This window comes from Lemur catta, chromosome 3 (genome assembly GCF_020740605.2).
Source record: "Lemur catta isolate mLemCat1 chromosome 3, mLemCat1.pri, whole genome shotgun sequence".
NCBI lineage: Eukaryota > Metazoa > Chordata > Mammalia > Primates > Lemuridae > Lemur > Lemur catta.
This window is the reverse complement of record NC_059130.1, coordinates 78,126,181-78,152,996: the sequence shown is the minus strand read 5'-3', so window position 1 is coordinate 78,152,996 and position 26,816 is coordinate 78,126,181. Positions and strand designations below refer to the sequence as shown.

The 26,816-nt window shown below is 34.8% G+C and overlaps 1 protein-coding gene across 4 annotated transcripts in view; it reads left to right on the top strand.

Moving 5' to 3' along the window:
* The window catches only part of ALG6 (ALG6 alpha-1,3-glucosyltransferase), a 55,211-nt gene that overhangs the window by 24,250 nt on the left and 4,145 nt on the right, over positions 1 to 26,816 (top strand). For all 4 annotated transcript variants that reach the window (XM_045547850.1, XM_045547851.1, XM_045547853.1 and 1 more), the window contains exons 4-13: positions 2,196 to 2,285; positions 3,797 to 3,885; positions 6,658 to 6,740; positions 7,376 to 7,440; positions 9,112 to 9,297; positions 9,896 to 10,031; positions 12,333 to 12,418; positions 13,844 to 13,928; positions 16,169 to 16,239; positions 26,706 to 26,774. In XM_045547850.1, the coding sequence (XP_045403806.1) occupies positions 2,196 to 2,285; positions 3,797 to 3,885; positions 6,658 to 6,740; positions 7,376 to 7,440; positions 9,112 to 9,297; positions 9,896 to 10,031; positions 12,333 to 12,418; positions 13,844 to 13,928; positions 16,169 to 16,239; positions 26,706 to 26,774 (960 nt within the window). The remainder of the gene's footprint in view (positions 1 to 2,195; positions 2,286 to 3,796; positions 3,886 to 6,657; positions 6,741 to 7,375; positions 7,441 to 9,111; positions 9,298 to 9,895; positions 10,032 to 12,332; positions 12,419 to 13,843; positions 13,929 to 16,168; positions 16,240 to 26,705; positions 26,775 to 26,816) is intronic.

The following is a 26,816-nucleotide window of genomic DNA, read 5'->3' as shown; positions in this document are numbered from 1 at the left end:
CTCAGGCTGGTCTCGAACTCCTGACCTCGAGCGATCCACCCGCCTCGGCCTCCCAGAGCTAGGATTACAGGCGTGAGCCACCGCGCCCAGCCGCCAATTTTTTTTTTTACTGAAAAAACATCCACTGAGATTACATGGGAATTCATTGGGAAAATACATTTCAATGTATAAATATCATTTAAACAACTTTTTAGGTATATCAAAGTACAGTATTTAAAGCAGGAGTATCACCTGCTTTGTTTCTACTGGTAGCTTTTGAACTTTTATTTGAAACACTTTTAAGCTATCTTTTTCTATGCCTCTTCTTATTTATGAATTTCCATAAGAATGGGGAGCACAGTTGTTAACCTTATCATTATTTTCCTCCTAATCCAACCAATGAGTTTACTGTTAGTATGTACCTTTGCATGCTTACAGCTTGCTGTCAATGCCTCTTTTACTTAGCACCAGTGGATCTCAGGGTTAAAGTAAATGAAAAGTAGCTTTTGTCTTATAAGAAGCTGAAAACCAAATCAAGTTGTATTGGTCAAAATGTGATTCCTGAATTACTTGATGGTTTTGCATTGCTGTATCCATTCCAATAGTTCTGTGGCTAGTGGACAATTGGAACTATTATTGAGCACTTACTTTGTGTCAGGTGTTGATTTAACAGCTTGTTTAACTCAATGCTTCAACAACTTGATGAGGCTGATACAGTATAACTTTATGCCAGTGTACCCTGTAATAACATAAATTTGGAAATAACACAATTGGTGCTTGTCTTCAAGCATCTTTGTCTAGAGAAGTGGATCGTTTGGCTTCCAGTTTCCCAGATTCAAGCTGTCAGAAGGGGCTCCAGCTAACCTAGAAATTCTTGGACACAATGCTTCTTGGCTTCAAGTCCCAGCCAGACACAGAACCCAGGATTGTTGAGGTGGTTGCTTCTTCTGGAGGTGACAACAGCCACAGCTAATACCATACTGTAGTACCCTATGCCCAGGTCTCTTGGCTGTCTAGCATGCCTTGATCATTTTATTAATCTCCATCCCTTCCATTCAAATCTATATTTTATGTAACTGACACTAACAAGAGCAGAACTTCTGAAGATGAATAATGGGTTTAATGGGATCATGTTGAATGCTAACTTACAAAAATTTTTTTAATCCCCAAAAGTAAGAGATTGTGACATTGAGGAATTGTGACCCATTTGAAACAGGCTTATGAACAATGGTTATTTGTAGGTTATATAGTTTGGTCTGTATTATTATAAATTATTCTTATGACTGAGAAAATAAATTGGATGGAAGAAGCTGCCTAGTTATAAAGGATATGATTAAGAAATCATTTATGTAAACCTAATTTTTATTTCTTGAGTCATAGTAGTTGTATGCAGTTCCTTCACATTCTGGCCAACTGGAGGAGCCTATCAATTTGTGAATATTAGATCTCGTTTTCTTCCTTAGTTCACAGAGTCTTGCATACATGTTCTTGCATACAGTTCTCGTTACATGTTGGTTGAATTGTTTTCAAACAGTCTTATTCTAAGCCTACCTGTTCCATGAAGTATTTCTCTTTCCATAAACCAAATCTTTATGTGTTCTTTGATAGTGATTTTTTTACATTTTTAAATTGTGATTTTTATATTGTTTCATTTGTTAGACTATCAGATGCAAATTGTCTTTTGTTACATATTTTTTGTTGTATGAGTGTTAGTCATTAATTAAGTCTACTAATAATAGGGTGGCAATAAGTCTCAGTTTGCCTGGGACAGACCTGGTTTGTATCTGTTGTCATGGCTTTATTATTAAATAAATGAGATGAGACGTTAAATTGTAAGTGCTTTTTGGGCCGGGCACGGTGGTTCACACCTATAATCCTAGCACTCTGGGAGGCCAAGGCAGGAGGATTGCTTGAGATCAGAAGTTTGAGACCAGCTTGAGCAAGAGCGAGACTCAGTCTCTACCAAAAATAGAAAAAAATTAGCCAAGCATCATGGCACATGCCTGTAGTCTCAGCTACTCAGGAGGCTGAGGCAGGAGGATCTCTTGAGCTCAGGAGTTTGAGATTGCAGTGAGCTATGGGGACGCCCCTGCACTCTCGCCTGGGTGACAGAGTGAGACTGTGTCTCAAAAAAAAAAAAAAAAAAGTCTGCTTCTTGAATATTGATTAATGGAATGGTGCTTTCTTTTCTTTTCTTTTCTTTTTTTTTTTTTCAGGTATTTTAACAGCAGTGATAACAATTTACAGTATTGGGGATTGGATTACCCACCTCTAACAGCTTATCATAGTCTCTTATGTGCATACGTGTAAGTTTTTCTTCCTTAATGTAACTCTAAATATTATGCCCTTAGCAGATAGAGTAAGAACCAGTGTGACTGGGCTCTCTTGAATAGAGAAGAGATCACTCGTAGCTGCTATTGTAATTATGTATTATAAATGGGTTGTGAGAAGGTAACTACCAGAGTTTGAACATTTCTATAATTTCTTTGGATGACAACCTAGAAAGAAATACAAAAACCTAGCTTTGTTTTGAAGTAGAGATGTTACCAATTATGCATGGACTATTGAGAAATATATCTAATATGGGCTAGTTGTGTGTAGGAAAGCCTTTTTCTGGCATGGCACAAAGTAAATGAAAAATACAGGTCCCAATGGTATTCTGACTAATCTGTCAAGTTAGAAACTTGAATTATTGTATTAATAGTGTTTCACTTATGATTATAGTTCAGGATTGGAATTCTTCCCCCTTTTAAAGAAATTGAATAGTTTATAGAAGAAGAGAAACTTCTGTTTTAGTAGAGCCCCAGTTCTACTCTGTAATGGTATTCCATCTCAGACTTGAATAAGTGTGTCAGCAAAAATTTGAGGAGCTTCTTCATGGTGTCGCCTGAACTCATCTTCCTTGTTTAATTATTTCAACTTTCACTTCAGCTGTGTATCACTTAACGATGGGGATATGTTCTGAGAAATGTGTTGTTCGGTGATTTTGTCGTCGCGTGAACATCATAGAGTGTACTTACACAAACCTAAATGTATATGGCCTGGTACACACCTAGGCTATATGGTATAGCCTATTGCTCCTGTACAGCATGTTACTGTACTGAATACTGTAGGCAATTGTAACACAATGGTAATATTTGTATTTAAACATATATAAACATAGAAAAGGTACAGTCAAAATACAGTATTATAACCTTATGGGATTATAGTCATTGGTCAATTGATGACTGAAACATTATTATGCAGCATATGAGTGTATTTCATAGTTTGTAAAAATAAGCTTCATGGATTGAAATAAACTCTCAAACATCATGATAATCAGTTATACTTTATAGTGTTCAGGGTAATATAATATGATTGAAAATTTAATTTATCTTTAACAACTATGTTTAGTTTTATGCAATGATTTATGATTAATAGCTATTTATTATAGCCAATTGTTAAGATAACTGAAAAGATGATAAATTGTAAAACATGATCCTCTGCTCAATACTAGCATATTGTTCTTTATAAAGTATGTGTTGAATAAATGATATATGAGACACCAGATTGTTTTTTACACTGGTAGAACTGTGAAGGTAGGGTTTATAGTTACACGTTACATGGTTTGTTGGAAGATGAGCAAGGCAGATGCTGTTTTATAGCTTAAGTCAGTTCCATTTGATTAAATAAAAAGAATAAAGCTTAAGCATTGACTCTATCACTTTATGTATAAGAGCAATGGCCAATTCTCAAAATAAATTCATATGTCCTCAAATGTCCTTACTGCAAAAAGTAATGAGGAATAAAGTACATGTATATATGCTTTGATTTGCAGGGCAAAGTTTATAAATCCAGACTGGATTGCTCTCCATACATCACGTGGATATGAGAGTCAGGCACATAAACTGTTCATGCGTACAACAGGTAAAAGGGCAATAGGTATTGAGGGTAAAATTTGATTTTAAAAAATTTTGGATAAACTGATAAAAGTTACTATTTATTGTTTTTCCTGACTTTAAACTATTTGTTATAACTACACATATGCTTATATATGTGTAAATAAGACCAAATGTACATGTAAGTGAAAAAAAGTAGAGAGGAATAATTCTGGGTGCTTTCAATTTTTTTATCTCACTTAATTCTTTGAACACCCAAATGAGATAAATCCTTATATATAGTTATCCTTATAATGCTTATTTTAAGGTGAGGAAACTGAGGCATAGCTAATGAGGCAAATAACTTACCTGAGGTCACACAGCTATAAATTGAAGTTTTGGTTGTTGAGCCTGCTGCTTTAATATCCTCATTCCAAATCCCTTTTACTTTTTTTTTTTAAGTAAATTTTACAGTTGTATCTCATACGTTGTATTGTTGTGTATTGTTGCTAAATTAAACAATCCACTTAACAAATGTTTATCGAGCATCTATATGTGCTGTTCTGGGAGCTTGAAGGTAATAAGCATAGATTTCTTTAAAAGCTTTATATGACTCAGACTTTAATGCTAGCCCAGGCCTTCTCCTTTTTTTAAAATTTCAAAATATTAAGGGGGTACAAATATTTTTGTTACATGGATACCTTTTATGATGCTTAGGTCAGGACTATTAGTGCGCCCATCACCCAAATAGTGTTCATTGTACCTGATAGGTTTTTACCCCTCTCTTCTTCCCCTCCCCCCTTCTTGATTTCCAATAACCTTTCCTTTTCTCTGTGCCCTTGGGAGCCCATTGATTAGTTCCAAATTATTAGAGAGTACATGTGTTGTTTGTTTTTGCATTCTTGAGCTACTTCACTTAGGATAATGGTCTCCAGTTCCATCCAAATTGTTGCAGCTCAGGCGTTCTCCTAATTAGTCTAAATTTAGTCAGAGTTTGTTCTCTTTACTGTTCATCTCGTCATGGAATCTCAGGCCCAAGAGATGATTTATGTTGCCTGGCTTTCCTTCTCCCACATCACTCCCCTTGCTCCTCCAATGCTTTAATCCTTCCTGAACTGCATACTCAGTATGTGATTATTCAGCTTCTGAACTAATACCTATATTTGCAGGGAACTCACAACGTTTTAGAGACGACAGCCTATTCTATTTTCAGAGAGCCCCCATCATTACCTTTTTATATTGAAGTTCCACCAGTCATTCCTGGTTCTGTTTTCTTGTGTGATAGAGAACAAATCTGATCTCTACTATACCTAACATCCTACAGGCATTTGAAGTCACCTCTTCTCTAGGTTAAACATTCCTGGATACTTTAGCTATTCCTTAGAATTAGATGACCAGTTTGTTGAATATGATTAAAGTTTTGAGGCCTCTGTGTGAGCACTCCTTTGGGTATGTTCCAGTTTGTCAGTGTCATCTTAAATGTGGCATCAGGAGCTGAACATAAGATAGACTGCAGCATCTAACACTGACGGTTTACTATCACTTACCTTTTTCTAGACACTATATTTAGTGAGGTACAAGAAAAAGGCTCTTTGGACAGCTATATTGTACATTTGGAGAACCTAATATATTTGGTTTTGTGGGTTTTTTTGTCCTGAAAGAACTGCACATTTAGAGTTATAAATTACTTTTTTTTTCTAGTTTTTTTTTCAGTCTTCTGACCTCACCTGCACCTCTCAAACTCTTTTTATGTGTTAATTAGTAAAAGTTTACATTTTTTTTAAAGATTAACATTTTAAAAAGATTCTCCTATGCATTGCAACATTTAAGTTATTCTTCATACCAGAAAATTAGGAGTATACTGATTTTGAGGAAAAAATAGTCTTCCCTTGCTTTGAATATTCTTAATTTGTTTTTGCCTTGTAATCAGTATATTAAGGAGACACTCATACATTTGAAGAATTGCTTAAATTCTGGTATCCATATTTAAGCATGTGAACATATGATGAAACTTTTAAACATACAAGTAAAGCTATTCATCATAATTTGCTGTACTACCAACATTAAATTACAGTTACTTTGGAGCATAAGTCAAATGGTTTAAAGTAAGCCTGTAACATACCTAAAAAATATCTTCCTATATTATATTACATGCAAATTACTTCATGTAAAGGTCTCTTCACTCTATCTTAAAGTTGCTCAGTTCTGGAGGTCACTTCTTAGGGACTTGTCATGGTCCAAAGAGAAAGGGGCAAAAATAACCAGGATTGGTCAAGATTACATATATATATATATATATGCAAATATGTATATCTGCTGTGCCATCCACATATATATATTTATATAGCCATCCATATAAATATGGGATAGATGGCACAGCAGAAGGGAATGCAATTCTAGAAGTGCAAGCCCTCAAGAAGCAGCATATTATGATTAAACCCCTTTAGAAAAGTATCATTTCTATCACTGATAACGCAGACTAAATTATATACTATGCCATCTTCAACTAACAGTTAAGATAATAGTGAATATTCTTAATTTTTAAGCCCAAGTCAGAGCAAAGAGAGAATGTTAGATTCTAATCAATTAACTGTGTGAATTTGTTAGAGAAAATTAAGAGACTCCTTTGTAACATAGCAATTAAAATTGGGCACAGGTGAAGGGAATGAAAATGACTAATTGTGTATGGGATGTGCTCATAGTGGGGTAGGAACCTTGTCTTAATAGAATTCTCAATCAAGATTAGAGGAAGGGAGGCAGTTAATGGGTTGTTGTAGGTCCTGATGGACTCATGGTAAAAATTATTTACTTGTTTTTTCAGTTTTAATTGCTGATTTACTGATTTACATACCTGCAGTGGTTTTGTACTGTTGTTGTTTAAAAGAAATCTCCACTAAGAAAAAGGTAAGTTTTAAAACAACTGTTTTCTTTATGAGCCTAACTCTTAGGTATAGACCTTAGGGAGTCATGCTTTTGGAAATAAAATAAGGAACATTATATCTTCTATCAATTAATTTTCATTTAGAAAACACCATCTTATCTCACAGTAATTATTTTAATGCCCTATTATAGTACTAATAAGACATACTGAATTTTGTAAGTTATGTACTGCTAAACTACACACCATGCTGAATTTATTGCTTAACTGGTATCTGAATTTTGAACTGGCTTGTGAGATAGACTAAATTGAAAGTCATTTAAAAAAGTTGTTATGTAGTCTCATATTCATGGTTATCAAATATCCTTTTTGGTCATTTTAGATAGGTTAATCATTAGATTGACTTCTCTGATTTGTATATCCAAAAGTACTTCCTCTGACAAGTACCTTTTTTTTAGTCGTTTTACTGAAGTATCCTATGTCACCTCCATGAAACTTCAGTGTCTAAGGAGGTGTTTTATAAAAATGGAATATTTTGGTAAAAAGAAGGTGTAGCACCTCAGGAAATGGGGAACATTTGCTACTGTGTTAAATGAAAATTACATTTTTACCCTGTTGATTTGAGTAATAGATTACTTATTCACAATATTTTTCTTTACAGATTGCTAATGCATTATGCATATTGCTGTATCCAGGCCTTATTCTTATCGACTATGGACATTTTCAGTATCCTTTACTATTTAGAAATGAAGTCAGTTGCCTGTTATGAAATCTAGACTCAATTTATATAATGTTGTCATTCAGTAATGTCTTATTAAATATTTGCTAGAGTGCTTGCTTATATAAACTATTTCAGAGTAGTATAAAAGAATCTCTTCATCAAGCTTTTACTTGAAGGATAAAATACAGATTTATTAAAAGTAGAATTGCTTAAAAACATTTGTGTAGCCTGGAAGCAAAATATTGATAACTCATTAGCTATTTCTGGGGAGCTGGGAAAAGAGCACCAAGTATGGTTATGCTCCCCTAATTCTCAAAAGGTATAACATATAACATGTCTTTCTTTTGTAAATGTTATCTGATGCTGAAAAAAAGGAAAACAATCTTACAGTTTTTGGTTTTAAAACAAAGTATTTCTCTAACAGATAATGTTAGCTTGAAGCTTCAGGAAACTAAAACTGAATTGTTAAAATCTATATGGATTTTATGTGTATATTTTTGATACCTAAAATAAGGAACGTTCAAACAAACAAATCTTAGAGGATAAATTGATAAAAATCTGTGCCTATCTATCCAATTTTTCTTCTAATGTACCAAATGTTACTATCTGCCCCCGTCTCTCTTAAGGGAAAAAAAAGACATAATATTAATACATAGCAACATGGTTGTTTAGTTAACAGCTTTTCCTTTTGATGCCAATCTGTTTTAGTTATAATAAAATTAATATGTGTATGTATCTGTCATAATATGGAGGCGATTGCATTATAGTGCTAACTTCTACGCTAGCTGCCCTGGATAGTTTATTTTATTTCTTGGGAATATGCCTTCTTTTGTTGCCTGGGTGTAAATGCTTGGCTGCCTGATAATCTTTGCAAAGTAGTGGGGTGAGATTTGACTTCTCCATTTAGGGATTTTAAGTTAATCTCTTTGTTTTCTTTTTCACATATTATTAGTCGCTAACGTTCTCTGGGGCCTTGCAGGGTGGATTGTCACCTTGCTTCCCTGAGATTACTCTATGCATTTTCTGTGCTGTGGCTTCTTTCTCATTTTGTTATCACTATCACTTCTGTCTTCCAGAAATATGTTGAAATCTTTATGATAACCCATAATTTCATTCTCTTTATGGCTATGAAATTATACTTTTAAAATTCCTTTTCTTATCATTTTAAGGGTCTCGGGAAGGAAAGGAGGTAAACGTAAGTGCTTAGCTCACCATTTTGAACTGAAAATCTCATTATGATGTTTTAATTAACAGAGTTATTAGTTGCTAACCAATGATGTATATTAATTTATATTATTTATGCATGTAATAGAGGAAGTATAGTGATCTCACTAAGTTTTTTTTTTTAATTACTATTGTAGCATTGTTTTATTCTCTAGATTTTGGTATGCTGTTATAGTAATATTGTGAAGTAATCTAACAGAAACAAAGCTATGTTTTAACTGTTTAGAACTCTTAAACCTAAACAAATTGTTTGCTGTTTAGTGGTAGATTTAATAAATGTGAGGCTATTGTATATAATTTCATGTTTGTTTATCACTTCAGTACTTTCAATTTTTATTTGGAAATAGCTTTCATTGTTTATATTATGTTAAAGTTTCATAAGAAATATGCTCTATAAAATACAAGATCTACCTCTTTTAATTATTGAGATAATTTCCTTGACACAGGAACATATATAATTCTGTGAGTCTTGGCTTTGCTGTGTGGGGTGTTCTTGGAGTATCTTGTGACTGGGACCTGTTAGGGTCACTGGCATTTTGCTTAGCTATAAATTATAAACAGATGGAACTATACCACTCCTTGCCATTTTTTTGCTTTTTGCTTGGCAAGTGTTTTAAAAAAGATCTCAAAGGAAAGGGGTGAGTGACTTTTAAACACCAGAATTCAAAAATTTGCTTCAAAGAAATTTTTTGGCATACTTAATTGTAGGAAGGTGATCTTCCACTTTGCCTTTTGTTGATTTCTTATAAATGTATTGGCCATGGGGTGAGTAGGAAGAAAGAGATGAAGTCATATTCTGTATTCTTTTATTTTAAATTTTCCTAACTAGAGAAACATTTTGATCAATATATTTACTGGAGGTAATGGGGGTTGGCTTGTTAGAGCACTGCTGTAATGTTTCATCACTTTAGAGCTTGTTCCATTATATACTTATTATAAATACATTCCCATTTGATATTTTTCTTCTTGACTACATTCCCTTACTCCCATAGGAATGGCATCTAAGTGAAATGTTAATTAGGATGGTGATAGCAGTCTTTTTGTCGAAGTGCACATCTTAACAGTTGCGAATTTTTTAACTCTGATTTGAGCAGACTACCATCTTAAACCTATATTGGTAACATAGATTTAGGATTACTATACATTTGCATTCATTATATTCAGTGAGACTCAGGTTGATTTTTCAGAATTATTAACCTTTCCCTATCTTACTGCTTACTTTTGTTTTTGTTCTAGGTTTGTGTTGCTAATTAAGCTAGTTTGTACTGTTGTGGCTTCCTTCATTCTCTGCTGGCTGCCATTCTTTACTGAAAGGGAACAAACCTTACAGGTTTTAAGAAGACTCTTCCCAGTTGATCGTGGATTATTTGAGGCATGTTTAAAAACTTTCCTCTCCTTTCCATTATTGTACCTTCCATGTGACCTTTAAGGATTTCATGTAGAAGACACACGAGAGGCCAGGTGTGGTAGCTCATGCCTGTAATCCTAGTACTTCGGGAGGCTGAGGCAGGAGGATTGTTTGAGGCCAGGAGTTTGAGACCAGCCTAGGCAAAATAATGAGACCCCATCTCTAAAAATAAAAATAAAAAAATTAGCTAGGTACAGTGGTATGTACCTATAGTTCCAGCTAATCGGGAGTCTGAGGTGGGAGGATTGTTTCAGCCCCGAGTTTGAGATTGCAGTGAGCTATGATGATGCCACTGCACCCCAGCCTGGGTGACAGAACAAGACCCTGTCTCTAAAAAAGACACACAAGGAATAGGAACTTCAGCTACTTTCCTCCTGTAATCATTCCTTGCCAGTTATTTATTAATTTTTTTTTAGAGACAGTGTCTCACTATATTGCATAGGCTGTACTTGTACTATAGTCTTGAACTCCTGGGCTCAAGTAATCCTCCTGCCTCAACCTCCTGAATAGCTAGGACTACAGGCACGGATACCTTGCTAGTTATTTAATCTATATAACCCCTAGCTCAGCTGGCATTTTAATCAATAGGTAATATTTATGCCATCGTCAAATCCATAATTCAATTATATATTTTTCTAATGAAATAGGGTCCATAATGAAAGATAGTATGAGAAGTTGCAGCTACAATGTTAACAGCTGTGTAATTTTTTGGTTTATATGCTCTTTTTAGTCTTAGAAAATTATTTGTTAAACTAATAATCATGTTTGCTTCAGAAAGATCTCATAATTCCTTATGAGATATGTAACCTTCATCCATAGTAATTTTTAATGAGAATCTTTCATTTAATGCTAGTTTAATCACTCTTGTTAAACTTTTATTACATGAATAATTTGATCATTTAGATTTAGTAATTAAATTAAACAAACCGTTTTTCTGAAACAAAAAGGCCTTTTAATAAAGTTAAACAGAGACAACATATTTATAGATAATTTGCTTTTGAATAACATTTCTTTTAAAAAGAATTAGAAAAGCATACATATCTTTCTAATTTTGAATATATAAATTTCTATAGAATATCGTTCAGTGAATTTATAGGAGGATGAAACAAGCATTTCGAAGGAGACTAAGACAGGAGTTTGGTGTTGTGAAGGAATGGGAGCGCGTGACTGTGTCAGTGGGGATAGTGGTAGTGGTGATACCGATAATAATATATAATCACTATTATTAATTGTTACCACCATTTACTTATTAGATGCCAGACATTTCCATATAATTTTATTTGATCTTTACCGTAGCTCTAAGGTAGTTATCCCCATTACAGTAGCTCTGCGGTAGCTGCTACCCCCACTTTAAATATAAGAAAACTGAGGTCAGAGATTCATATAACTGGTATCTGACAGAGCTGTGATTTGAACTTTGAAAATTGTACTCCTAATCTCTTCTATAGCCTCTAACCAACACCTATATAAAGAAAAGTTTAATTCTCCATGTAAGCAGCCTGGTTATTTGCCTTGCCCTCCATTTCAGAAATGGTATTCATCATGATAATTATAAAAATGAGTATCAGACATGCTTGATGATGTTTCCATTCTCTTCCATTCACTTGTTGCCCTCAAAATCTGAAGAGCATTTTCTTTGCTGTAACTGAGGCAAGTGGGATGGTGTAGTTGTCAGTGACAGTTACTTTATTGCTGTGATGCCTGCACAGCTGAGGTCAAGCAGCTGTGTAGAGGATGAGGTTTACCAGCATGAGAGGTATAGTTACAATTTAATTTTGAAAGTAATTTTAGCGTAACTGCTAATGTCTTTAAACTTCTTGACTTATTAGCAATTACTTCTTGTCATTGCTAGTGCTTTTAGGTTACTTTAAATAAATTTAGGTGTGTGATAAAAATGGGTCAAATGTAATATGTATTCTATAAATTAGGGAAAAAAGGTTTTTTAGAAAAACTTCCAAAGATAAGTAACTTCAGTATTTAGGGATAGTGAACTGCTCTATGAAAAATATTTAGTATTTCTTGGGAATATCTAGATTATGATTGGCCAATGATTTAGATCAGTTCTCATGCAAAAAAAAAGAAAAATGCTTGGGAGTGTGCTTGTGTATATGTTTATTTCTTGTAGGATTTAATCTACTTTGTTATAATTGTGAATAAAAGTTTTACATGTCTCAAAAATTTATTAGAGATTATGGGCTGTACTTGGTGGGGTGTAATATTTCTTTCAATTATACCAGAATGTAAAAGCAACAAATCTCTTTTAAGGATAAAGTAGCCAATATTTGGTGTAGCTTCAGTGTCTTTCTGAAGATTAAGGATATTTTGCCACATCACATCCAGATAATGATCAGGTAAGAGACACAAAGTTTGTATATAGTATTGTATAAGCTACTCTCTAAAAGTGTTATGGTAATATTTCATTTATCTGGCATCATTAGGGAACAAACTGTTTTTCATTAGTGAATTTTCCACATAACTTAAACCTATCTGTCTATACAATAAAATTCTTTTCTTTGAATTGTTTTATGTGAAAGTCTTTCTGAATTGTTACCTAATTCTCTCCTTAAACAGAGAGTACACTACACATAATTTAACATTATCTTGAATAGTCATGATTTTCAGTGGAGTATCTGTCAGGATCAATCGGAGAAGTAGAAGGAATACATCACTGTGTAGTGTATGTGTTTGTGTCTATGTATGAATTTTTCATAAGGAATTGGCTTATGCAGATGTGAGGGCTGGCAGGCAGACTGGAAGTCCACAAGGCAGACAGTCCAGAAGGAATATCTAGGGGGAAGGAAGAGTAATTCAGAACCAGATGCCTTTAGGGAAGATCTAAGCCCTCTTATAAAAAGTTAGGCCCCTCAGTATAATTTACCTTTCGATTAACTTAAAATCAACTGAATAGGGACTTTATATCTGCAAAATCGCTTCACAGCAGCATCTAAATACAGTGTTTGAATAACAGAGATGGTGCTGCCTCCCTCTGGCCTCCAATTCTTGGGAGAATTTCTCTTGTAGCCCACCCTAACAAGCATACAGGAAGGGAATTCTTGGGACTTTAGTCCAGCCTAGCCAAGTTGGTAAGTCACAAAGTTACCACAATTGGGAAAATCAGTTATTGTATTAGGTTATATACTTGTATTCAGGGCTATATGCCGTGGTACTAAATGGCACCAGACCACTCTTGAACCTGTCTGCATTAATCTAGGTTTGTCTTCCTCCCTACCCATCAGCCATCATTACGAGAAGCTCTAGTAGCTTCCTGCTGCCTTTCCAACTTGTTCTTTCTGATTTACCATGGGTTTGAAAGTCAGATAATCAACTTTTGTGAAATGAGGGCTAGTTAGACCCTTCTGTGAGTAAAGTTTAGGAATGTTTATGTTACAAATATAGGATTGTCTCATACCTCATTATGTTTTCTTACTTAGAGTGTTTGGTGATTGACCTTCAACTATATATATATATATATTCTTATATATATATAATTGTATCTTTTATATACATGATATTAAATACTAAAATAACAGAAGCAATATTTAGTATTATAATATTTTGTTCTGTATTATATCATGTATGAAAGTATATATGTATTTCAATGTATAGATTTTATGTAAATGTTATTTGGTCTTAATTTAAATTTAATAAATAAAAGTAAACTTTAATTTGAAATCCAAATAAATACATAATGTGATCCTTATATTTTAAAAAATGTTTGTTTTAGTTATATTTATATCTCTACAAAAAACATTTTCATTTTTATTATTATTTTTTAGCTTTTGTTTTACATTTTTGAGTCTGCTTCCTTCATGCATAAAATTAACACTTCAGCCCTCTCCCAAAGGATTCAAATTTACTCTGGTAAGTTTTTCATTACTTTTAATTCTTCCTACAGCTAATCTTTTAAAAATTATTTTCTTGTTCTGTACAGGATTTAGTGAATTGGGAAAGGGGACATTCATTTATTTGGCAAACATTTATTGAGTGTTTCGCATTCTTAGATGCTATGTTGGACATTAGGCTAAGTAATCAGAATCTTTCAGTTTAATTCAACAGTTATTTAATTTGTTTTGTATTAGTTAATGGGGGAATACAAAGAAGAAAACAGTGGCGATAAACATATGCTTAAATAATTATGCTATAAAGCAGATGGTATTAAGTTCTATCAGGTACAAATGAAGTCCTAAGTTGGTGTGGGAAAGGGAGATGTTATCTTGGGGGGAGATTTTAGACAGCTGTTTAGAGCAAGTAGGATTTGAGCCAAGTTTTGAAAGCTGGGCAAGATTTGGAACAGGAGGTTATATAGCAGAAGGGAAATTCAAGACAAGAGGAAGTTGAAGGTACAGAGGTGGGAAAGGACAGGGAATGTTCTGGAAACAGCTATTAAACAATAAAATTTGTGTGACTTTTATGTGTATGTTGTGTGTAGGAGAGGAAATGGTGAGAGAGGAGGGTCAAAAAGGATCAAACTATAGAAGACCTTGAATGTGTGGTTGAAAAGGTTTGGAGTTAAATTTGTGTGTAACAGGAGCCGAAAAAAAATTTTTGGGAAGGGGAGGAGGCAGATCTCTGTTCTAGTAAGATGACTTGTGTCAATTTGAAGATGGATTGGGTATATTTTCTATAGTTTAGGGTTTTTCTAAGTGGGTTTACAAATTTTTCTGGTTGTATTTAGGTGGTATCTAAAATTTTGTTCCTCTGTGCCATGGTCTATAAAATGACATTTGAAAAATACTTTTTAAAGTATCAAGAACATTTTGTTTATGAAAACAGTAAGTCCTAGTGAACTTATAAGATGACAACATTTTAGAAATTAGGGTTCCAATTCTGGAACTGCCACTTATGTACATTGCATTCTGAAAACAAGCCAGAACAGAACAGTGAAACATTTCAAAAGTGCATCTCGGTACCAGAATGCAAAAAGGATAGTTTCATGTTCCTCTTATTTTTTATTACCTTTTTTTGACAATTTCTGTTGTTTCATTCTGTGAATAAACTCTGAAAATACCAAGTCATCTGTTGTTAATATTCTATAGGACATTTAGAACAGGATTGACATACTTAGTGATGCTTTGATATCTTCAATAGGCTTAACTTGAAATATTTTCAAGCTTATGACAGATTATTTTTCTAGGAAATAGCATGCTAAATAAAGGTATATTTCAATGATAATGGAATAGAATTTCAGAGTTTGGGCAACTTTAGCAGTGTTAGAGATGATTAATTTTTGGATTGTAAACCAGAAAAAACATTTTCTTAATTTCCTAATTTTATTGTTTGCTGTGTTTTAAAATAAGCCATTATGTTAAAAAATTTTTAGAAACTTAAGATTTTTGTTATTTCATTCTTGTTGATAATGCTTTGAATTCTTACCGTATATCTCTGAGAGCTTTAAGAACATTTCCCATTATAATTATTTTAAAAGTATTTTCCTTTTAATCAATTGGCAGAGGTGAATGAAGAGAAGAGGAAGGATATTGTATTTAGGAGGTGCTGTGGATGGGATTTGCTGATGGAGATGTACAGCTTGTGTGAGATAATAATTCAGGTGTTTTGCTTGAGCAACTGGATAGATGTATAGACATCTGTCTAATAATGCAGAACAGAAACTTCTGAAAATAGATTTAAGTAATTTTTAATTTTAACTCCCAAATAGCACATTATGAATTTATAAAAACATTTAGTATGTTTTACTGAAGTGCACATTTTAAAAATACTGAAATAGATTTGCCAGTTGATTTTGACCTTGTCCTTCACACTTTCAAATTTAAATTGTCAGAGATTTCAAGGGAGGATGAAGGTATGATTGTTGTGTCTGAGGTATTAAGTAGTTTGTTTATTAATAAGTGAGTCTCAGTGAACTTGTTTTAGATGGTTAAGTAAAGCTTTATTTGGAAGTCATTGTTTTCTGAAAAAATATTTACATTTTTAAATTTGATTAAAATGTTATGCATATTAGTGTTATGTTTATATTTTACTTATAGATAGAAGCTATAATAAACTTTCAACTTTTATTTGAAATGATTTTTATTTAGATTCATAATTAACTTGATATTATATTTTATAAGTTGTAATATCTCATTTTCCTTTTTTTCTTAAAGGTTAGCTGTGCACTATCATTCTTCTTATTTTCTTTCCAAGTGCATGAAAAGTCCATTCTCTTGGTATCATTGTAAGTAGAAATGTTTGAAGTATGTATTTATTATGTGTTTATAATATATAAAAAGTTTATAATTTACATGTAAATATTCATTTGAATGCAGAACAAACCTACACAAATGTTATATATTTGCATAAAATTATTTCAGTCATGTTTTTCTAGACTGATAATATCTATGACATTACTTCTTTATAATATATAATACTTTAAAAAAAGGTAGAATTATTATTCTTCATTTACATTTTCTATATGCTAATAAAAATTATGTCCTCCAAAGAGGCTTATCTCAGATTGCAGCCTGTTTGCCATCTTTGCCTTTTTCATTTTATTCATTTCCACATCTGTTCAGTAGCCTTGTTCTCTCCATTTGCTTCCATGGTGTCTTTTATATGTTGCCTCCTTTCTGTTTCTTTTTTGCCATAACCTTTGTTTAGACTCTACTGGCAATCCCTAACCAGACTACTTTGTTTTAGGAGCATTAAATTTTTTTCCTGGTCTTCATAGAAAGAACTGGGTGGCAGTTGGAGGTATAATATCCAATATCCTAATACTAAAATAGTGTTTGCCCAGAATACTTTGGAATACTTGAATCCTCCCCTAGGTCAGTCCCAACCCACCACTACTCTACTGCTCACCCTGTATTCACTGGGATCCCATAGAAGATAGGCATACAGAGGGACCAATGACAAATGGAAGGCAGTATTGCTTGTATTTGGTGAAGCTTTGGACCAAAACCTTAATGCAGACCTTTCCAGTAAGCTGGGCTGGCCTATCTGGAAGGCTTCTTGGCTCTGAACAAAATAGTCTCATATCATTGCAGACTGAGAGGACTGCTTAATGCCATCCCCTGAAGCCCAAACCTGAGTTAGATCTCACTACTGTTACGAAGCTAGAATGAAGCTACACAAATCCCTGGTGCCAGTGGATGAAACTATGGTGAGATATTACTTCCAAATATGTTTATTTTCCCCAGAATTTCTACTTCATAGAAAGCCAGCCTATTTAAGATCTGTAATCTGACCAGATTAATTCTCAGACCCTGAATTTCTGGGGGTTCATTCTCTACAACTCTACCCAGATTATTTGTAACAGTGCATGGCTTTAATACAGTTTTGATCAAAAGACTTTAAAGTTAGCATTAAAAGTTCCTCTTGACCTGGTCCCAGCTAATCTATTATTAAGCATATATTTCATTCAATAAATATTTATTGAGTGCCTACTATGTGTCAGGCACTATTCTGTGCACATGGGATATATTCGTGAACAAAACAGACAAAAATCCCTGCCTTCTTAGCTATCATTCTCAAGGATAAACACTAATAAAAAATAAAAACAAGACATTAAATAGTGTATTAGAATATTATGTAATAATAAATGCCATGAAGAAGAAATAACACAAGGCAAGGTAAATTGGGAGTACTAGAGGAGGGGATGCAGGTGCAGGTTGGAATTTTAAATATGGATGTTAAGGTAGGCCTCACTGAAAGTATTAGAGTGGCTCAGAGGAGGTGAGGAAGTTAGCTGTATGGATATCTGGGAGAATAACATTCTAGACGGTGGGAACAGCCAGTGCCAAGGCCCAAAGATGGGAGTATGCCTGGTATGTTTAGGGAACAACAAACTGGCCAGTGTGGCTACAGTGGAGTGATCAAAGTGGGGAGTATTAGGACATGAATACTCAAAGAGGTAACAGGGGTCCAAATCATGTAGTACTTTGTAGGCCATATTAGGAACTTTGGCTTTTATTCTGAAGGGAATAGGGAACTGTAGGAGGGTTTTGAGGAAGAAACATTATCTGACTTAATATTTTAAAAGAATCACTCTGGCTCTGGGTCAAGTAGAGATTATATGGAGCAAGTGTAGAAAACATGGAGACCATGCAGAAGGCTATTACCATAATCCAGGTAAGAGATGGTGGTGACTGGGACCAAGATAGTAATAGTGGAATAAGTGAGAACAGTTTCTGGATTTAGTATATGTAGAACCAGAAGGTTTCCTGATGATTTGGGTGTAGCTTGTGAGGGAAGAAGAAAAATCAAAGGTGTGTGTATGGTTTTTGGCCTGGAACTAGAAGCATGAAACAGCCATTGACTGAATGGGGAAGACTGCAGGTGGAGCAGGATTAGGCTAGGTGTGGACAGGGTAAAAGGTTCCTGAGTGTTTAACATGTCTTTGGACATCCAAGCAGAGGTGTAGAGTCAGCATTTGGATATGAGTCTGGATTGGATATATGAGTGGAGTTCTAAAGAGAGGTTAAGCTAGAGATGTAAATTTAGGAGTTTGTCAGTAGAGATGATATTTAAAGTCATGAGACTGGACGAGATCACCAAAGAAGTGAGTATCGACAGAGAAGAGGACTAAGTACTGAGTCCTGAGCCACAGTCTTAGGAGGACTGGGATGAGAGGTGAATAGGAAAGACCAATGAGGTAAGATGAAAACCATGAGAGTTGACATCCTGGAAGCTGAGTGACAGCTGAGTGAAGGTGTTTTAAGGACATGAGGTGATCAATTGTATCACATGCTGCTAATAGGTCAAATAAGATGAGGGCTGAAAACAGATTATTTGCCTTAGAAATAGGGAAGTCACTGGTGACTTTGACAAGGCCAGTGTTGGAGTAATGCAGGGAAAAGCCTGATTTGAGTAGGTTTAAAAAAAAATGAGGAGAGGGGGCAGAGCAAGATGGCTGAATAGAAACCTCCGGCGATCGTACCTCTGCATAAACACCAAATTCAACAAGTATCCATGAAAGCAAGCACCTTCAGAAGAACCAAAAATCAGTCCACCAAGGCAGTACCAGGAGTCTGCAAGAGTCACAGCATTACAGTGCTTGGGGGACCCTCAGTGCTGATATGGCTGCAGTGACCAAAGATTTAAATCATAATACTCAATTCCCTCTGAACATCCAGAAAGCTTTCTCAAAAAGGATGGGTTCAAACAAGCCCAGACTGTGAAGATTAAAATAAATACCTAACTCTTCAATGCCCAGACATCAACGAACATCTACAAGCATGAAGAACATCCAGGAAAACATGACCTCAACAATCGAACTAAATAAGGTACCAGTGACCAATCCTGGAGTGATGGAGATATGTGACCTTTCAGACAAAGAATTCAAAACAGCTGTTCTGAAGAAGCTTAATGAACTTAAAGACAACACAGAAAAGGAATTCAGAAGCCTATCAGAGAAATTTGACACAGAGATTGAAATAACAAAAAGCGAGCATAAGTTCTGGGGCTTAAGAATTCAGTTGACAAACTGAGAAATGCATCAGAGTCTCTGAACATCAGAATTGACCAAGCGGAAGAAAGAATCAGTGAGCTTGAAGATAGGCTATTTGAAAATACAAGGCCAGAAGAGAAAAAAGGGGGAAAAAAATGAAGCACACCTACAGGATCTAGAAAATAGCCCCCAAAGGGCAAATCTAAGAGTTATTGGCCTTAAAGAGGAGGTAGACTGGGGTAGAAAGTTTATTCAAAGAAATAATAACAGGGAACTTTTCAAACCTAGAGAAAGATATCAAATTTCAGGTACAATAAAGTCATAGAACACCAAGCAGATTTAACCCAGACAAGACTACCTCAAGGTATTTAATAGTCAAACTCCTAAAGGTCACAGATAAAGGTCCTCAAGGAAGGAAGAAAAAAAAAAAACATATAAAGGAGATCTAATACGTCTGGCAGCAGTCTTCAGTGGACAGTAGTGGACGTGAGTGGACAGTAGTGGATGTGAGTGGACAGCAGTGGACATCAGTGTCCATGAGTGGACAGTAGTGGACATGAGTGAACAGTAGTGGACAGCAGTGGACGTGAGTGGATAGCAGTGGACAGCAGTGGATGTGAGTGGACAGCAGTGGACAGTAGCGGATGTGAGTGGACATTAGTGGATAGCAGTGGATGTGAGTGGGCAGCAGTGGACATGAGTGGACAGTAATGGACAGCAGTGGAGAGTAGTGGACATGAGTGGACGTGAGAGGGCAGTAGTGGACAGCAGTAGACATGAGTGGACACGAGTGGGCAGTAGTGGACAGCAGTGGACATGAGTGGACAGTATTGGTCAGCAGTGGTCCAGTGGACAGCAGTGGATATGAGTGGACAGTAGTGGACAGCAGTAGACAGCAGTGGACATGAGTGGACAGCAGTGGACATGATGAGTGGACAGCAGTGGACACTAATGGACACTAGCAGACGTCCGCCAGAGTCTAATACGTCTGGCAGCATGTCTCTCACCGCAATGAAATAAAACCAGACTTCAATAACAAGAGGAATATTGGAACCTACACAAACACATGGAAATTAAACAATATGCTCCTGAATGATGGACCAGTGGGGTCAATGAAGAGATTAAGAAAGAAATTTAAAATTTCTTGAAACAAATGAAAATGAAAACACAACATATCAAAACCTATGGCATACAGGAAAAGCAGTAATAAGAGGAAAGTTTATAGCAATGAGTGCCTGCATCAAAAAGTAGAAAAGCTTCAAATAAACAACCTCATGATGCATCTCAAAGAACTAGAAAAACAGAGCAAACCAAACCCAAAATTAGTAGAAGAAAAGAAATAATAAAGATCTGAGCAGAAATAAATGAAATTAAAACCCTCCAATACAAAAGATCAACAAAATGAAAAGTTGGTTTTTTGAAAAGATAAATAAAATTGACATACGTTTAGCCAGACTAACTAAAAAGAAAGAAGACCCAAATAAATAAAATGAGAAATGAAAAAGGAGACATTACTGATACTGCAGAAATCCAGAGGATCATTAGAGACATAAGCAACATTTGCCAGTAAGGAAAACCTAGAAGAAATGGATAAATTCCTAGACACATACAACCTACCAAGATTGAACCAGGAAGAAATCCAAAACCTGAATAGACCAGTAACAAGTAATGAGATAGAAACAGTTATAAAAAGTCTCGCATCAAAGAGAAGACCAGGGTAGGATGGTTTCACTGCTGAATTTTATCAAACATTCAAGACCTAATACCAATCTTAAACTATTCCAAAAAATCGAGGAGGAGGTAATACTCCCAAAGTCATTCTGTGAGGCCTGTATAACCCTGATACCAAAACCACACAAAAAAGGAAAACTATAAGCCAATATTTCTGATGAACATAGATGTAAAAATCCTCAACAAAATATGAACAAACTGAATTCAACAACATATTAAAAAGATTATTCATCATGATCAAATGGGATTCCTCTCAGGGATGCAAGGATGGTTCAACATACACAAATCAGTCAATGTGATTCATCATATCAACAGGTCAAAGGACAAAATCCATATGATCACTTCATTTGATACTGAAAAAGCATTCAGTGAAATTCAACATCTTGATAAAAACTCTCAAAAAACTGGATATGGAAGGAACTTATTGAGGTAAAAAAAATATGATGATAAAACGATAAAAGCCATATGTGACAGACCCATACCTAGTATATCATAGTGAATGGGGAGAAACTGAAAGCCTTTCCTCTAAGATCTGGAATAAGACAAGGCTGCCCACTCTCACCACTGTTACTCAAAATAGTAATGGGAGTTCTAGCTAGAGCAGTCAGATAAAAGAAAGAAAGAAAGAAAGTGCATCTAAATTGGAAAGGAAGAAGTCAAATTATCCTTATTTGCAGACGATATGATCTTAGATCTAGAAAAACCTAAAGACTCCACACACACAAAAAAACCTGTTAGAACTGATAAACAAATTCAGTAAAGTTGCAGATACAAAATCAACATGCAAAAATCAGTAGCATTTCTTTATGCTAACAGTAAGCAATCTGAACAAGGAATTAAGAAAGAAATCTGATTTACAATAGCTACAAATAAAATGCCTAGGAATAAACTTAACCAAAGAAGTGAAAGATCTCTATGATGAAAAGTATAAAATATTGATGAAATTGAAAAAAATGGAAAGATATTCCATGCTTATTGATTGGAAGAATCAATATTGTTAAAATGTCCATATTACCCAAAGCAAACTACAGATTGAATGCAATCCCTATCAAAATACCTATGACATTCTTCACAGAAATAGAAAAAATAATCCTAAAATTTATATGGGCCCGCAAATGACCCAGAATAGCTAAAGCTATCCTAAGAAAAAAGAACAAAACTGTAGGAATCACATTACCTGACTTCAAAGTATACTACAGAGCTGTAGTAACCCAAACAGCGTGGTACTGGCATAAAAACGACAAATAGACAGAATAGAGAACCCAGAAATAAATCTACACATCTTATCTTTGCAAATGTGCCAAGAACATAAAATGGCAAAAGGGTAATCTCTTCAATTAATGGTGCTGGGAGAACTGGATATCCACATACAGAAGAATGAAATTAGGCCCTTATCTCTGGTCATATACAAAAGACAAATCAAAATGGATTAAAGACTTAAATCTAAGACATGAAGCTACTAACAGAAAATATTGGGGAAATGGTTCAGGGCATTGGTCTGGGCAAGGACTTTTTGAATAATAACCCTTAAAACACAGGCAACCAAAGCAAAATTGGACAAATGGGATCACATCAAGCTAAAAAGCTTCTACACAGCAAAGGAAACAATCAGCAAAGTGAAGAGACAACCCACAGAATGGGAGAAAGTATTTGCAAACTATCCATCTGAAAAGGAATTAATAATTAGAATATAATGTGCTCCAACAATTCAATAGGAAAAAATCAAATAATCTGATTAAGAAATGGCCAAAGGATCTGAATAGACATTCTCAAAAGAAGATATACAGATGGCCAACATGTATATGAAAAAATGCTCACCATCATTAGTCATCAGAGAAATGCAAACCAAAATTGTAATAAGATATCATCTCACCCCAGTTAAAAAGGCTTTTATCAAAAAGACAGGCAAAAAAGAATGCTGGTGAGGATGTGGAGAAAGGGAGACCTTCATACACTCTTGGTGGGAATGTAAATTAGTGTAACCATTATGGAGAACAGTGTGGAGGTTCCTCAAAAAACTAGAAATAGAACTACTATATGAGCCAGCAATCCCACTGCTGGATACATATCCAAAGGAGGAGAAATAAGCATATCGAAAAGATAGCTGTGCTCCACCTTTATTGCAGCATTATTCACAATAGACAAGATTTGGAATCAACCTAAGTGTCTACCAACAGATGAATCGATAAAGAAATGGTGGTATACAGACACAATGGGATATTATATAGCCACGAAAAAGAATGAAATCCTGCGTTTTGCAACAACATGGATGGAACTGGAGAACATTAAGTGAAATAAGCCAAACACAGAAAGACAAATCTAGCATGTTTTCACTCATATGTGGGAGATAAATACTAAAAACAAATGATCTCATGGAAACAGAGTAGAATGATGTCTACCAGAGGCTGGGAAGGGTAGCAGGGAGGAGGGGATAAAGTGGGGATGGTTAATGGGTGCAAAAGCATAGTTAGATAGAATGAACAATATGTGATGGCACAACAAAGTGACTATAATCAACAGTAAGTTAGGGTATACTTTAAAATAACTAAAAGAATGGAATTGGAATATTCCTAACACAAAGAAGTGATAAGTGCCTGAGATGATGGACACACTAATTACCCTGATTTGGTTAATTCACATTGTATGCCTGTATCAAAGCATCACATGTACCCTATAAAGATATACAACTGTTATGTATCCATAACAAAAATAAAAAAAATTAAAAGAGGAGAATAACTGAAGACAAGTATGGATACTTCTTGGTTATGTTAGAGAAATTTTTAAAATTTTAAAATTATTTTTAAAAATTTTGGTAAAGTACATAAATTTTACCATTAGTACATTCACAATGTTATGCAACTGTCATCACTATCTACTTCCAGAACATTTTCATCACCTCTCAAGGAAACCATACCCAAAGCAATCACTCCTTATTTTCCCCTCCTCCTCTCTTCTAACCACGAATCTGCTTTTTGCAAATCTCTATGGATTTGTCTATTCGGGGTATTTCATATAAATGGAGTCATATAGGATGAGGCCTACCTTCTTTCACTTAGTATAATATTTTCAAGGTTTATCTGTGACATATTAGGATTTCAGTCTGTTTTATACCTGAATAATATTGCATTGTATGGATATACTACATTTTGTTCATCCATTCATCAGTTGATGGATGTTGCGTTGGGTCATTTCCACCTTTGACTATTGTGAATAGTGCTGCTGTGAACATTTATGTACAAATTTTTGTTTGAACACCTGTTTTCAGTTCCTGAGTCCATATTCAGGAGTGGAACTGCTAGGTAACACGGTAATTCTATATTTAACTTAAGAACCACCAAACTGTTTTCCATATGGCTATACCATTATGATTCTCACTAGTTATGTGTGAGGGCTTCAATTTCTCCACATCCTTGACTGCACTTGTTATTTTCCATTATTTTGATTATAGCCATCTTAGTAGGTATGAAGTGGTATTTCACTGTGGTTCTGATTTGTATTTCCCTAATGACTAATGATATTGAGCATCTTTTTACGTGCTTGTTGGCAGTATGTATATCTTTTTCAGAGAAAAGTTTATTTAAATCCTTTGCCCAATTTTTAGTTGGGTTGTCTTTTTGTTGAGTTTTAGGAGTTCTTTATATATTCTGGATATTAACTTTTATCAGATATGTGGTCTGCAAATATTTTCTCCCATTCTTTTTACCTTCTTGATAGTGTTGTTTGGATTTAGATCTTATATTTAGGTCTTTCATCTAATTTGAGTTAATTTTTATATATGATATGAGGAAAGTAGACTATTCTTTAGAGGAGTTTTGTTGAAAAGAGGAGCAGAGAAATAGGGCAATACCTAGTAGAGACAATAGGGTCAAGACAGGTTTGTTTTAAGAGAGGAGCAATAATGGCACGGGAATGATCAACAGAGAAGGAAAACTGATGATATAGGAGGGCGGCAAGAATTGGCTTTGGACAGAAATATGAATAGTTCATCTTCAGTAAAAGGAGTGAATAGAGTGTAATGGTACGTGTGCTGGGAAGGGAGTAGATGTGATGGTGGGTATCTGTGAAGGTTCTAACTGCTTCAGTTTTTTTATTGAAGTGAGAGGTAAAGTCATCAGCCAAGAGTGAGTTGGAGCTGTTCAAGTATGAGGAGAGGAGAAGGTGTGAAATATTTTTCTAAGGAGAGATAGTGTAAACAGACTAGGGAAATATTATATATAGGAATTACAGGGCACTTGAATATCATGATCATGTATTTAAAGTGAGACCAGTCAGTTTGGGTAAATGTGTTTCTCCAGAACAATTGCTCAGCATGATTGGGAGTAAGTTCAGGGAGAGAGTTGGGTATTTCTAAGTCTATGGTTTTGTCTGGTGAAGATCACTTCCTTGCTTGGGGGCTTAAGAGTGAATGAATGGGAGTGATTATAATGACTGACCTTTGGATTTAAGATGAGTAAAAAGGGAAAAGGCCATGGGGGTGAGAAAAAGTGAAAAGGTAATAGGAGCAATGGATTAAAGTTCTTGGTGGGATCAAAAGATTGTTGGAGTTGGAGTACCTAAAAAGTAAGAGATAGTGATCAGAGTAGAGGTCATGAAGTGTGATCAGGGATGGGTTGTAGTCTGAAGCATGACCTTAAGGGATAGGATTGAAGATGAGATCACCAGAAGAGAGGAGTTCCATCCAGCAAATGAGGCGCATTGGAAGGCTTATCTATGTATGTATTAAAATTGCCAAGAATTAAATAGGAGTGACAGTGTGTAAGGAGCTGCGACTAGGACTCAGGGCTTCTAACTAACCCCTTTCTCCTCGAGCATCGCCACAGTTGAATCCAGAGGTATTGGCTCAGGGGTTGTGGTAAGGTCGCAGATCTTGGAGCTATGATCCTAAACAGCTCTTTGATAAAGGCAGTGGTTCTATCTATTGACATTATGTCTCCTGTACCTATACTACTGCCCTTTTCATGTAGCCTCTTACTACTAATCTTTTCCTTTTTTATTTTAGTATTATTAACTTATTTCCATTTATAACTCTTCTTTGTCTGTAGTCCTTTTCAGTGGCATGATGATCCTGTCTGTCATACCTCTGGTTTTTAACTTAGCTGAGTAATATGTAACATGAAGGATCATAAGAGAGAAGTTTGAAAACAACTATACTGAAAATTTATTTCATATTTACCAAGTAGTATGAAATATATGAAAAAGCTTTCTTTCTCTGAATGTGCAGATCTGTTTATCTGATCCTTTCCTTAAGCTACTTGTTTGTATGATAGAGAGAAAAATATTCCATTAATGGTGTACTGGAAGCAGCAGTTTTCCACTTATTATAAGGAGTTGACACTTTCTGTCTAGACTAATTTAGTTTGGACTACTATAAAAAATCAATCAGTAGTTCATAGGGAGAACTTCTTGGCTTTTTTTTTTTTTAACTACCCTTGAAAATCAGACAGATAAAATGTGTTTATATGTTTTATAAGTAGGACCTGAAATTATATTCTATAATATTAAAATTTTTTTCTTTATCATTTTAGACCAGTCTGCTTAGTTTTAAATGAAATTCCTTTCATGTCTACTTGGTTTTTACTTGTGTCAACATTTAGGTAAGTCAAGCCAATTTCCATTTAATATTTTCAATATGATTC